Here is a 14,343-nt window from a genome sequence, read left to right on the forward strand (position 1 = left end):
TTGTAATCCTGTCTGTGCTAGTGCTGCTTCTCTCAGGAGCACTGTAGCTTTATGTATGCAATGATATGATCAATTCTTATCTCAGATGCTCCACTACTTTTTTCTGGAGTGATGGCTGCACAGTTTGCATACCCACTTGCAGACCGTATTTACAAGTTCCCTAACTCAGACATGCTCTTCACTGGTGCTCCCTATGCTAGCCTCAAGCTGTTAATCCTTGATCTGGTATTGTTTGGTAAATTTTGTATGTTTTTAGACTTTTAAACATCAGGGTATAGGCCACAATGGGCAATAATCCCCATTAGACTGTGCTTTTACGGTAATGTGTGAGTGTGGGGAGTGCACAATACCGATTGTCGTTGCTTCACAAAACAACCGTAGGTGTGCATTGCTTTTATTTTGGGTACTCAATTTACAATTGCTGTCCATGAAGTTCTGTACATTTGAACATAACTTTCACTTCTAATCATCATGTTATCAACAGTGGTGGTGGTGGTCATTCTCTCTATTTAGGTATGCCACGTTGGGCTGCCATTTCCCAGCAAAGAAAAAACTTCCTGTTCTAGTGACTTAAATGGCCTCTGCCTGTCCCTGCTCATATGGGAGGGATATTGGCTGAAAAATGCACTCATATTTTTGTTTTAAAATCTGCTCTGAATATGTAGTCAGTGTTAAATGTGTATGTTTTCCAGGCCAAATCATGAACAAGAATGTGCCAAAGATAGGAAGTTTTGTGGACTTTGTAACAGGGTCAGGAAAAATACAGATCTGGAGTGGGGATAAATATATACAGCAGGCAGGGGCAGTTACTCAGGAAGAATCTGCCTAGGCCCTTGGTACCCCAGTCCCACACTGGGCATAGTGACAGGTGCCCCAGTATTAAAGTCACTGGCACAGGCATGGGTGGCATGGGCGTTTTTGGAAACATTGTCTATGGCTACAACTTCTAAGTTGCAGACACACACCTAGCAGCACTAGCCCAACTGCCCATTCCAGACAGCACTTTTCCTACTGATGAGAAGCAGATGGGAGCTGAGATTACCTGTTCTATCTGACCTGACAGCCCTACAGCCATTACTAATACCTTCTTGTTAGGTGCTACGTGCAAATGCCACCCACAATATACATGGGGAATAAAGCATGGAAGCGGGTCGAAGTTAAAAGTCATGAGGTAGAGAAAGAAGTAATAAACACTGCTAGTAATACATTTAGTATTCAATTATAATTCGTTATTATCAAAAAACGTTGTGTGGCCGTAATGCACTGGCGAAAGGGCCCCTCCAAGGTGAGTTCATGAGGTGACCTACATCTCACTCAGCTCCTGTCAAACTATCTGGAGCTATCAGGGTAGCGGGGATATCATTGGTGCCGGCTGCCCCACCTCCCGTGAAACGCAGCTAGCGATTGGTTATGCGGTCTGACAATGCATGTGGGCGTGGTTAGGGGGCCGGCATTCGGACTCGGCCTCCTTGGTTGGTTCCTGGAAATCATGGCTGCTCTCCTTCGTAAAGCGGTCGGTGTGAGCCGCCTTAGCCTGCCGGTGTTGTCTCAGTGGAGCAGAAGGTGCTCGGGAATATCGGTGGATGACACTGTCAATGGGCTGAATGATGAGCAGAAACAGGTGTGCAAATAGCAATGGTTTTAGCTCTCTTTTGCTCCAGCTGTTGGACTACAGCTCCCAGAATCCAAAGGCAACTTTATACTTAGAATATTGGCGATTTAGTACAGTCAGTGTATCTGTATGGTGGCCAGAACACTGAAAATATATGTTAAATATAGCAGAGGGGCCCCAGGTTGTATAGAAATATAGGGCCCGGGGGTTAAAGCTGGTCTTGATGGCAGCCAAGGACTCCAGCATTGTAATTAAACAATAGGCACGGGTCTGCATGATAGTGGGGCACATAGTATCTGCAGCACTTGTGGGTTTTATCTCGCTTTTTCCCCCTTAATTGGCCCTTTTGAGGCTGTGGCCTGGGGGCCAAAGGTAAATGCCCTCCCTGCCCTATCCTCAGTCTTTCTCTGAGCTCTGCATTCCAAACATTGCGATGTCCCAAGAAATCTCTGCTACTTGCCAGTTGGCATAGGGGCCAAATAGGCAATTCTAGCTCTCATTGGCACCCCCAGGAACCTTTCCATGCTTGTGTTGCTCTCAAAAACTTTTTCCATTTAAATATGGCTCACGGGTATAAAAGGTTGGGAATCTCTGGCCTAGACTGAGTCAAAAAGGTCCTGGGATTTCAAGTACAAAGAAACCCAAACAGCCCCCCACCAGCCCAATAAATAGTGACTGCCTATGGCATCTTACAGCAGCCCCTCTGGCATTTGCCAGAATCCACAGATTGCCAATCCAGGCCAGTATATGGTTATAATAGGAAGTCTATAGAATTAATTTTAAAGCTGGGGCACACAGACACATATTGATCCAAACTTCTAGTTTGACAGCCCTGCAACATAATGAAATTGTAAATGATTTTGGGGGCAGAATCATTCATTATCTGGCCCTAGCTGGATAGCTGGCAATAAGGCTGGAGTGATAAGGACAGACACATATAGGTCTAAGCTTCCAGTTGGATAGCCCTGCTGCATAGTTGGTTTTGGGGGCAGAATCACTAATTTTCTGACCCTAGCACAACAGGCCCTAGGGGCTATACCGCAGTTGCCCATTTGAATACTAAACATGCAGAAGAATAATATGTAATAGAAAAGCCACACTATCAGCCAAATCAGTCTCCATAAGCTCCTTTCCTTAGGGTAAGGGCCAAGCACCCTGGCATCAAGGATCAGTTATACCATCATTTGGCAACCCTGCCCTTGTCTAAGTCTGCCCTGGCCATTATACAGTAGTTATGTCCTGTGTGGGTCAGCCTGCTGTATGTTTGTTTTGGGAGAGAACCACACAGCGAGGAACATAAATAAATCTACATCACAAAATGTACATATTTAATAACCTGTATTTACGAGGACAACATCATTGCCATCGTTCCCAGACTGAAAGTCAAATGCCGGAAGCAAGATTTCCTTTAATACTTAAAGTCTATATAATCAGGGATTTTCTTTCGTCTGTCCCTAATGTACAACAGGCATGTTCTGCATACGTAGCTTTGATAATACACCCAGACCCTGGAGGTGTGTGCTGAGGGACCACATTAGCATGGGGCTGGCACCATCCCAAGTTTACGATAAAAAGGCAATACTGGTGCTTGTTTAGTTTCACTTTGACAGTAAGCAGAACCTGTTAGCAACTGAAAGGGGTCCTCCAGGCCTGGGCTGGCATTTAAAATAGGCCCTGGCATTGCAAGTACACAGAGGCCCAAATAGCCCCCACCAGCCCAATAAATAGTGAGTGTTTATGGCATCTTACAGCAGCCCCTCTGGCATTTGCCAGAACCCACAGGTTGCCAGTCTGGGCCTTGGGTCTACCTAAAAACTGTTTTTGGGCAGAGACCTATAAATGCCATAAAATACTTGTTAAAAATCCCTAGCAGGGCCCATAATAGCTGCAAGCACAGGAGAAAAGGTTATTGGGACAGAAAACCCTTTATATCAATACAGGCATAGGGATCTGTTATCCAGAAAGCTCAGAATATTAATATTTTAATCATATAATTCAAGTTGGTAAAAAAGATGTCCTTTTCCTCTGTAGAAATAAAACAGTGCCTTAAACGTTATCCAAATGTAGCTGCATGATTGGAGGCAAAACAATCCTTTTGGCCTTATTTTATATTTAAGTGATTTTTTAGCAGAATTAAGGTATTGAAATACAAATTACAGAAAGACGCCTTATCCAGGAAACCCCAGGTCCCGAGCATTCTGGGTAACAGGTCCCATACCTGTATCGTATCTTTATGTGACGAGCCAAAAGTCTAGAACCCTGGTAACACTGTAATACAGATCATTTGTATGTCATTTCTGTTACTCACCATTGGCAAGTGTTAGCCCAGTAATGACACCAGTCTCATTATATAGGGCAGGCTGGCTAGCTCTTTGTGTTGGCAAGTGGCCATGCATAATACTCAGTTATCACACACACAGGTCAAACTTTTGCCACTTTTTTATAGAAATGCAATGCTTCAGAAACTCTACTAATTGTTTATATACAAAGCTGCTGTGTTTCCATGGGGGCAGCCATTATGTGCTAAACAGCACAGTGTACATAGATAACAGACAGACTCCTGTTAAACATCATTGTATTCTACAGACTGCTATGGAACCTGTGCCTTTTCTCCTTTTTTGCAGCTTGAATGGCTGCCCCTGTGGCTACACAGCAGCTACACAGTCATCTGAAGCAAAGACACCTTCTACCAGTGCAGGGCAATAGTATATTATATTTTAATTACTTTAACACACTTTTATTTTTTTAGTGTTACTGTTCCTTTAGGAGAGATTCTTTTCTTTTTCAGACAAACTGATAAGCCTGTAATGTGTTTCCCTTTTAGCTCCGGCAGACCCTGCACAGGTTTTGCCAGGATCACCTCAACCCCGTTGCCAATGAGATTGATCAGAAGAATAACTTTGCGGAGATGAGGGTGAGTATGTTGGTGCTAAAGCTCTATGATACCCAACCCAAAGCTGAAGTCGAACAACCTGATGGGTAAAAGAGCAGGCCTGGACTGGCAATCTGTGGGTTTTGGAAAATACCAGAGGGGCTGCAGTAAGGTGCCATAGGCAGTCACTATTTATTGGGCTGGTGGGGGGCTGTTTGGGCCTCTGTGTACTGGAAATGCCAGGGCCTGTATTGAAGACCAGTCCGGGCCTGTACAAGAGATATTGATACCATCGAGTTTGCTGAGATAATTCTCTCTGCAGAACATTTTCTGAATGGCGTGTCCATATAAACGAGTCCATCCTCTTTCCATCAGTACAATAATTTGATAGGTAACGAAATGGGTAGGGTGCCAGGCATTATCTGTTACTGCAATATTGTTAATCAAAACTCATTAAAATGAGAGCAGGCTTATGCATTAGGGTTCTGTTTTTAGGGGGCCCTTTAGGAGACCCAGCCACAGGAACAGATTGTGACCTAGGGGCTTACATATTTTGGATGTCCATGTGAGTGCTGGGGGTACTGTAAGGCCACTGGATGGGCTAACTTACTTATTCTTACTTTTGCTAACTTGCCATTCTGTCTGTCCTCTGTTTTAGTACCTATGACCAATGGGTCCCAAGGCAGTAGCTCCCCCTAAAGATATTTTAACCCCCTAAAGACAGCTTTGTATGTGTCTAGGTGAGCTAGACCTTCAGTCATGGAACAACTGTAGGGTCCAGAAATCACTGTGTAGCACTGCATCAGCCTGGAACCAAAACTAATTGTACTGATAAATGTATTGTGTTTGCTATAAAGCAGGAGAGGTGAGTAGACTTCCATACTAGGTTCATATACAGTAAATGCCTGTTCATTTTCATCCCTGTATATTGTAGTGATACCAGTGTTGTTGTGTTTGTGTCTGTAGAGCTTTTGGAAGAAGCTTGGAGAACTTGGGGTTCTTGGAATTACTGCTCCAGGTAAGTGAAACATCCTTAATGCAGACCAGAGAAAGTGATTAACCATATACAATGGAGACTGCGACCATGTGACTGTGTTTCCAGCCTCTGCAGACAAGTGGCAGATGGGAGTTTAGAAGAGATTTTTGGTTGGGGAGGTTTGAGCCTCTGATAGGCTGCAGTTACTTCTGACTTCTGTACTCCAGCCAGAGGCTCCTACCTCCCCTGTTTGCCCAGCACTATAAGGAAGGTATTGCTGGGAGCCATGCTAGTTTTTTGCACTTATGGCAGGAGGAAGAGATATGAGAAGTGCAAGCAGTAGGTCATGAAACCAAAAGCCAAAATGACTTCTAATATCCTTGTGTTATACAACAGGAAGTACACTATTTATTATAATACACGAGTTTTTAGTCATGTGACAGAATTGACATCACTAAGTATAACTAGGATTGCTCTCTGGATCCCGTACGACCATGGCACACTCCGATACCCATTAGTGTTTTGACATTGCAGAGATTTCAGCAGAGCATTCTACCCACTCTTTTTTCCTGTTCATGTTTAGTAACCCGTAGGTCTCTTTTTCTCTCTCTTGCTTACCAAATGAACTTTCTTCCTTTTCCAGTTGAGTATGGTGGATCTGCTATGGGCTACCTGGAGCATGTTCTAGTAGTGGAGGAAATATCCCGGGCCTCAGCAGCCGTTGGGCTGAGTTATGGGGCGCACTCCAACCTCTGTATCAACCAGATAGTCCGCAATGGAAACGAGGCCCAGAAAGAGAAGTATCTTCCCAAGGTAACTCCATCTTTGTCCTGATGGATTTCAAGCAGAATGCTACATCTAAAGGTGGCCATACACGTTAAGATCCGCTCGCTTGGCGAGGTCACCAAGTGAGCGGACCTTCTCCCGATATCCCCACCTATGGGTGGGCGATTTCGAGCAAATGTAGGCTAATTCAGTTGTTCGGATCGAATTATAGCGGCGCTAATGGGCGCAGTCTTTTCGGGGACCCCGATCCGACTAAATTTTTTAATCTGGCCGATTTCAGGCAGGCCTGTAGTTTGTGCCCCTACACAGGTCGATAAGCTGCCGAATCGGTCTAAGGGACCCATATCAGCACCTACAATCCTTTAGGGTCTTTGTGGGGATATTAGCATGTATTAGCAATTGTTTATTGTGCTGTGTTCTATCTAATGAGATTTGCTGAAGCTTTTCTTTACAGCAAATCACAAACGCAGAATTGCAGTGGGTTGTTCCTTTATACATGTCAATGTCATATACAAATGAGTGTGGCAGGTTGACAATATTTTCACCCAAAGATTTAGATGGGGGTTTCCATCACATTTTGTTTCCTGTATTCCATACCTGGCGTAATTGTCTCTGTATGTACTACTAATGGCATTGTCCTTGTAAAGATGACACTTTTAAAGGGGTAGTTCACCTTTAATTTTCAATATTTTAATTTTTCATTTCATTTTTTATCTTATAGTTTTTAAATTATTTGCTATGGGGCATTTTCTGAGTGGATTTCCATTAAGAACTATGGGAAAAAGTGCCTAGTTTGCCATTGCTTTTATGCCAAGGCCAGAAGGAAAAGTTACCAGCTGCATTTAATAGCACTACTAATGGCTGTAGCAGTTGAGCAGGGGATTGCTGCTGGGACTCTGCAATGAACGTACCACAGTAACCCTTCCCATAGTAGTAATTTAAATTGAGCTTTCCAACTGGCAAAATATCTTCCCTCAATAGCTGAATACTGATCTTCCTTGGCAGAGTGTAGTTGGTACCTCCCTGGCACTAGTAAGACCAGGTACAGATATGGGACCCATTATCCAGAATGCTTGGGACCTGGGGTTTTCCGGATGAGGGATCTTTCCGTTATTTGGATCTCCACACCTTATGTCTATTAAAAGATTATTTAAACAGTAAATGTTACAGGGTAACCCTTTTTGAAATAAAAAGTAACAAAAGTGGTATAAAGGTGATATCTTAAACCCAATAGGATTGTTTTGATCCAATAGGGATTAATTATATCTCAAGGTACTGTTTTATTATTACAGAGAAAAAGGAAATCATTTTTAAAAATTAGAATTATTTGTTTATAATGGAGTCTATGGAAGATACCCTTCCGTAATTCTTAACTTTCTGGATAATGGGTTTTCGGATAACAGATCCCATACCTGTATAACGGTGTTTGTTGACTTATTTATTAGAAGGCCTGGATCCACTGGCTGTCACCCTGTAGTGATTGTGTTGTAATTGGCTCTATGTTTTCCCAACTGAAACAATTGGAAGCATGCAAATGTATGTGTGTACTTACACTGAAAAGTTCTCTTGATACAGACCAGCGTCATGGTGCTTTATGGGTGTTAGTGCTGTGGCACACGGGGAGATTAGTTGCCCGCGAAATCTCCCCAAAATGCCATCCCACCGGCAAGAATGTAAATTGTATGCCATCCCACCAGCGATTTACATTCTCGCCGGTGGGATGGCATTTTGTAGAGATTAGTCGCCAGCGACAAGGGAGATTTGTCACGGGCGACTAATCTCCCCATGTGCCAGAGCCCTTACAAGTTTGGGGGCATGATGCTAAGAAGCAGTCAGAAATGTTTTATTCAGATCTTCTAGTTGTATCCTGACTTGATGCCTGAAGCCTGTTCTTTGTTATCCAGCTGATCAGTGGGGAGTACATTGGAGCCCTGGCTATGAGCGAGCCAAACTCCGGGTCTGACGTGGTGTCCATGAGATTGAAGGCAGAGAAGAAAGGTAGGTATAGTTTTCGTGCTTTTAAAATATGTAGTTTAATAAAAAGTGTGTATACACATGTTTATATAGTGAATAATGGACCCCCTGGTGTAAATTGTAAGGATATTATAAGTCACAGAGGAGTTCCATGGCCATATAAAAGCACAAGGCCCTTGGCCGAGTGCTTTTATACAGGTCATGGAACTCCGACATGTGACAGAAATGTCATCATTAAGCAACGATTATAATCGATGACATCACTAAGCATTTAGGGCAAAGACACGTGGGGCAATTAATCGCCACAACTTATTAAAAAGTAAATAGTGGCTAAAAATCGCTGCGTGTCTTTGCCCTTATAAGGATAAAATGTACAGAATGCTCATGGCTTTTGTGTATTTTAAGTAATACACAAAAACCATAAATATACTGTAAATTATATCCTTATAAACGGTATCATTATTCACTATCTATTTTACAGAATATATTTGGGGTTTTTATTGTATTGGAATTCAGTGATGAAGCTGAAGATGCCATATATTGATGACAGAATCTGACTATTCCGTGACGCCAGAACCAGACAGGGAGTTACATAGTCATTATGGGGACTGACACTATTTAATAGACCTAATTAATATAAATGAAAGTAATTACTGACCCACCTTTTATAATCGCACCATTGTATTCCTGCTGAAGGGTAAATGAATTCCATGAAGATTTAGCAGGTTGTTGCACACGTTTCCTTAACACTCACCCGCCTACAATGCGACTAACCTTGTCAGCTGCTCTCCTGTGTATTCTAATGATAATTGTAATCATTAGCTATAGTAAGCATGGAGCAAGCTGTTGTGACAAACCCCATTAAGGGAGAACACCACCTAAATTGTTGGGTGTAAAGGAAAATGTAATTCTAAACAACATTCCAGTCCACATACATTAAGCATTTTCAGTTTTAATGTTATTTGTAAATGCGATTGCTATTGAAGACAGTAGCCATATATATTCTCTCCACGGCTGCTTCTGACTCAGGTACATGGATTTAAGAGTCAGAGGACACTATAAACAACTGTTGCTCTCAGTTGCAATGACATTTACAAATAACATTATCGCTATAGTTGGAATGTTGTTGGAATTATTTCTTTCATATTGCAAAAAAAATGTTCTTGGTAGATATTCCATTTAAGGGTGGGCAGATGGAACTTCATTTCCTCCAACAAGGACAGAAAAATGTCCAAAGTCCCCTTATGCATCTTTGGGCTAATATAGTGTTATGGCCCTGCAGCCAAGGGGTGGGGGAGGCGATTCTGCTTGCTCTGTAGGGGGTCCCAGGGGTGACACATGATACATTCACACATTTTTGGCATCACATGTCACCCACAATATAAGATTTTGCCTGAGGGAGGTGTGGACCCAGAAAAAACATTTTGGAGGGAGGTGGTCAGGCTCCCAAAGTTACACCACTGTATGTAATGGATATGTTTAGCCACCAGAACATATTTGGGAAGTCTGGGCAGTCTGGGATGTACAGTGACAAGTGCTTCTTGCCTTCCTAGGTGATTATTACGTCCTGAATGGCAATAAATTCTGGATTACCAATGGGCCCGATGCTGATGTGCTGGTGGTTTATGCAAAGACAGACCCTTCAGCTCAACCCGCCTCTCATGGTATCACTGCTTTCCTGGTGGAGAAGGTAAGGTTTTCTCTCCCCCCTGCACCTCTGCATGTATTTGTCCTGCTGTTGGTGTGAGTTTTGTTCTTTGATTGGTTGCTGCAGGGGATGCCAGGGTTCAGCACCGCACAAAAACTGGATAAGCTGGGGATGAGGGGCTCTAACACCTGTGAGCTTGTGTTTGAGGACTGCAAGATTCCTGGTGAGTCAGTGTATGGAGGGAGTGTATTTCCATTGCACACAGATACCATTAGCACTTAAATATTTACAAGCCTTGAAATGAACCTGCTTTTCCTTCTCCGTCCTTTTTTTTTTTTTTTTCTACAGAGCAGAATGTATTAGGCCACTTGGGAAAAGGAGTGTATGTGCTGATGAGTGGTTTGGACTTGGAGAGGCTGGTCTTGTCTGGGGGCCCATTGGGGTAAGTAAAGAGCAGATGGGGCTCATTAATTCGTAGCAATGGAAGAAAGCACCCTCTCTCCCAATATACTCATTGCTTTGTATTGGACAATATATAAAATTGTGCTCAATCTGCAGTGGATATTGTTTCCTCTGTGAGCAACTAATTCCTTTCCATGTGACGTTGCAAGGGCAGATATGTTTATCTGTGTATAAAATGAGTGTCTTTATATATTAAACAATAAAGTCAGTGACACCCCCCTTTTGAAAACTGAAAAGAGTCAGAAGAAGAAAGCAAATAAATCAAAAACTATACAAAATAAAAATATAGAATTAAAAAAAAATGCTACAAAGTGGCCATTCTATAACATACTAAAAGATTACCTGAAGGAGAACTAACCCTTTAAAAGCACAAAGAATTGACTTGTGAGCATATGGGTCTAGTACACAAGGGTGCCTGCAAAAGTTGTGGAAAAGTGGCACCATATACAGTCTGCCACCAAACAAAGATGTGCCCAGGGAAAATCCTTCATTTTCTAATCCATCTACATCAGTGATCCCCAACCAGTGGCTCAGGGGTAACATGTTGCTCCCCAACCCCTTGGATGTTGCTCTCAGTGCCCCCAAACCAGGTAGTTATGTTTGAATTCCTGACTTGGGGGCAAGTTTTGGTTGAATAAAAACAAGATTTACTTCCAAATAAAGCCCCCTGTAAGCTGATAGTGTGCATAGAGGCTCCCTAATAGCCAATCTTAGCCCTTATTTGGCTCCTCCATGAACTTTTATGGTGCTTGTGTTGCTCTCCAAGTCTTTTTGCCTTGGACTGTGGGATCACCTGCCCATAGAATGGGGTCAGTGGTCAGCATGACTTCAAAGGCTCCTCAGATATTACAGTTGGTTGCCCAAGTAGGGTTGCAACCAGCCAAGCCAGGGCCGGTGTTACAAATTTGCTGGTAATGTGCTTGTGGGTAAATTTGTAATATACTGTCAATTTGCCCCCAGTCTGCTTCCAATCCACCCCTTTTTACTTCAACACTCACCTAGTCCTATGTTGTTTAAGTCCTTGCCAACCTGACCCCTCCCCCTTTGACATCGCAACTCTTCCTTGTGACATCACTGTCCTTTCCATTAATGTTACTGCCCGTCCACTCGCAGCCCGCCCACGCCGGTATTTATTTTTTTAAAAGGTGGCAACCCTTAGCCCAAGGCCCAAACAATCAGCCCAGTTTGGTGTTACTCAGTGTTCTGTAGTAAAAGGGGAATTTTCTATTTGTGTATGAAATGTGTCTCTTGCCCTTACAGCATCATGCAGGCTGTGTTAGACCATGCAATTCCCTATCTGCACACCAGAGAGGCCTTTGGGCAGAAAATTGGCCATTTCCAGGTAAGGAAAACTCCTCACCTCAGAAGAAGACAAAAAGCTCTATCACAGTGACCTGCTGGCAACCAGAAATGGTAGCCCTGAGCTACAAGGCAGCACGGCCAAACACTGATCATTTTTGCATTCTCTGAAACTGTAAAGCAGTGTAAATACAGGGACAAATCCATCAAAGATAGCCTAGGACCCAGTGGGCAGGAGCAGTGTCCTGATACCAGGGTGAGGGCTGGTTTGGGAAGCGCCTATATTCCATATCCTGGCACTGGCATGCCTCCGAGTTGGTACAGTTCAAGCACAGCTAAAAGCCCTAAATACATCTTGCCAGTGTGTTTAACCCTTGCTTCAGGATTGCTATATGATTTGCCATTTTTAAGTAGAGTAACCTGTGCCATTTCTCTTAATATTAATAACAAAATACGCATGATAAGCACTACTTACAAATGTGGAATATGTTGCCTTTTATTGGATCTGCCCAGTGGAGGATATATATTGCTCAGCTCTCAAGGCATTTGTAGGGAAAATGATTATTCTTTTAGTAAGGGAATCCTTTTATCTGTTTTCGCAGCTTATGCAAGGGAAAATGGCCGACATGTACACCCGCCTGGCAGCTTGTCGGCAGTATGTTTATAATGTGGCAAAGGCCTGCGACCAGGGACATTTCAATTCAAAGGTAAGCATATCTGTTTGGCTCAGTTATATCAATTATATGTATCAGTTTTAGGCATATCTGTTTGGATCAGTTATATTCTGCCTGATTATTGAAGGGCAACCTGATTGCTCTCAGAAATCACTGACTGTATATTATATAGTACATAATAATGTACCCCCTATTGTAATATATAAGAATATTATAAGTCACCAAGGCGTTTAATTACCATACAAAGGCACAAGACCACAAGGCTTTTTACAGGTCATGGAGTTCCAAGGTGACTTGAGGGTACATTATTTATTAAAACACACACATTTTAGTAAATCATGTGACAGAAATGACATCCCTGAGCACCAATTACAACTGATGACATCACTAAGCACCGATTATAAGGATATAATTTACAGGATATTTATGGCTTTTGTGTATTATATGCTAATAATTAGTTTTATATAGTGCTAATGATGATATGCAACTTACTCATATTTCCATGTATGTACTGCATTGCAGGACTGTGCCGGGGTGATCCTGTACTCAGCAGAGTGTGCCACACAGGTGGCTCTGGATGGCATCCAATGTCTGGGTAAGCTGTCACTGGGTCATTTTACATGTACCTTGCTTGGTACAGAGGCTCCTATATGAAGGTTTAGGTCAAGGCCGAAGCCAGGTGGTTCCTTCATAGTGCCCACTCATGGGATGGGAGGGTGAGAAGCGCGTGGTTCCTTTTTTAATTGGAAACTGAGTATAATGGTGAGCTCTGGAGGACAATAATTTGTTATTTTAAAGGGGAAATATACATCTGGCACAAACTCAGTAAAGTGAACTTGTTTTGGGCACTTTAAGCCACTGTATACTAGACTCTCCTGATCTGTAAATCTGAGACACAGGCAGCAGTGGTGGAAGGGGCTTATCTAAATATGAAATCTAATTTTCTAGTAATTACTGAGGAATGAGACTAGTAATCCCCAACGCTCACACTTATGGGGGACTGTGGCTTTATTGTTGGTAACCTGTGCTGCCTTTTATCCTGCAGGGGGCAATGGGTACATCAACGATTATCCCATGGGCCGCTTCCTTCGTGATGCTAAGCTGTATGAGATTGGGGCAGGCACCAGTGAAGTTCGGAGAATGCTCATAGGCAGGGCCTTCAACGCTCTGTACAAATAACCAGGATCTCTCACTATGGCCTCGTGCTGTACAGACTCAGAGTATTCGTTCATGGGACGCCCAGATATTTGTCACAGACACATCATATGTTTGCGCCATGGATATCTAAGAACCACGCACAGAGAAACCAATAAAGTACAGTGCCCAGCTGGGACTTGGTGTGATACAGGACTTGGGTTGATAGCAAATCTCTCTATTATCATACAGACACACAGTAATAATGGAACATTCTAAATGGGAATAAGAGACATTGTGCTTTTGTGATGATGTCTCAGTTGAAAGGTATCCTGAAGACTAACTGTAAATGAGACGGCTCCTGATAGTAAGGTCTCTCTTGCAACAAGCACCACAACTTTGGAGATATTTTGTGTTGTGTCAGATGGTTTCTGCCCCCCCCCCCAACATTGAATGTACTTATACAATAGAATTATAGAATACTTATTCTACCAACTGATGATATTGCTGTCTGACAGTGGAACATATCCTGTGCCTATAGGAAGGAAACATGATTTTTTTGTCAAGCTGTGATTATCTCTATAATAAACTTTATAATAGTTTCAGAATTTTTACTTTTTGGCATTTATTTCTCAAGATTGTTTAGTATTGTTATATGTGAAGTCACATGATGTGGATAAGGGTTCGGATTTGGTTTGAGTCCTGGATTTGGTGCCACAGAATCTACAGATATGAATGCAGTTAGCGCCACCTTGTGGAAAGGGAATGCTAAATGTTACCTTTCCTAATGAAACACCTTGCCTGTTACAGCAGAGGTCCCCAACCACCGGTATGGGGACCGGAGCCGGGCCGTGGGCTGTGCTGAACCGGGCCACCTCTGGTCCCAATTACCTGTGATCCCAACTC

The 14,343-nt window shown here is 42.8% G+C and overlaps 1 protein-coding gene across 1 annotated transcript; it reads left to right on the forward strand.

Annotated features, from left to right (window-relative positions):
- The first annotated feature begins 1,461 nt into the window (after nt 1–1,461).
- Nucleotides 1,462–14,045, forward strand: ivd (isovaleryl-CoA dehydrogenase). Its single transcript, NM_001011380.1, is given in 12 exon segments — nt 1,462–1,621; nt 4,437–4,526; nt 5,451–5,502; nt 6,104–6,273; nt 8,151–8,244; nt 9,774–9,910; nt 9,995–10,091; nt 10,217–10,310; nt 11,591–11,672; nt 12,232–12,336; nt 12,826–12,898; nt 13,349–14,045. Coding segments are annotated over 12 exon segments (1,260 nt in total). The 5' UTR covers nt 1,462–1,489; the 3' UTR covers nt 13,483–14,045.
- The last annotated feature ends 298 nt before the right edge of the window (nt 14,046–14,343 follow it).

Source organism: Xenopus tropicalis, chromosome 8 (assembly GCF_000004195.4).
Source record: "Xenopus tropicalis strain Nigerian chromosome 8, UCB_Xtro_10.0, whole genome shotgun sequence".
NCBI classification, from domain to species: Eukaryota; Metazoa; Chordata; class Amphibia; order Anura; family Pipidae; genus Xenopus; species Xenopus tropicalis.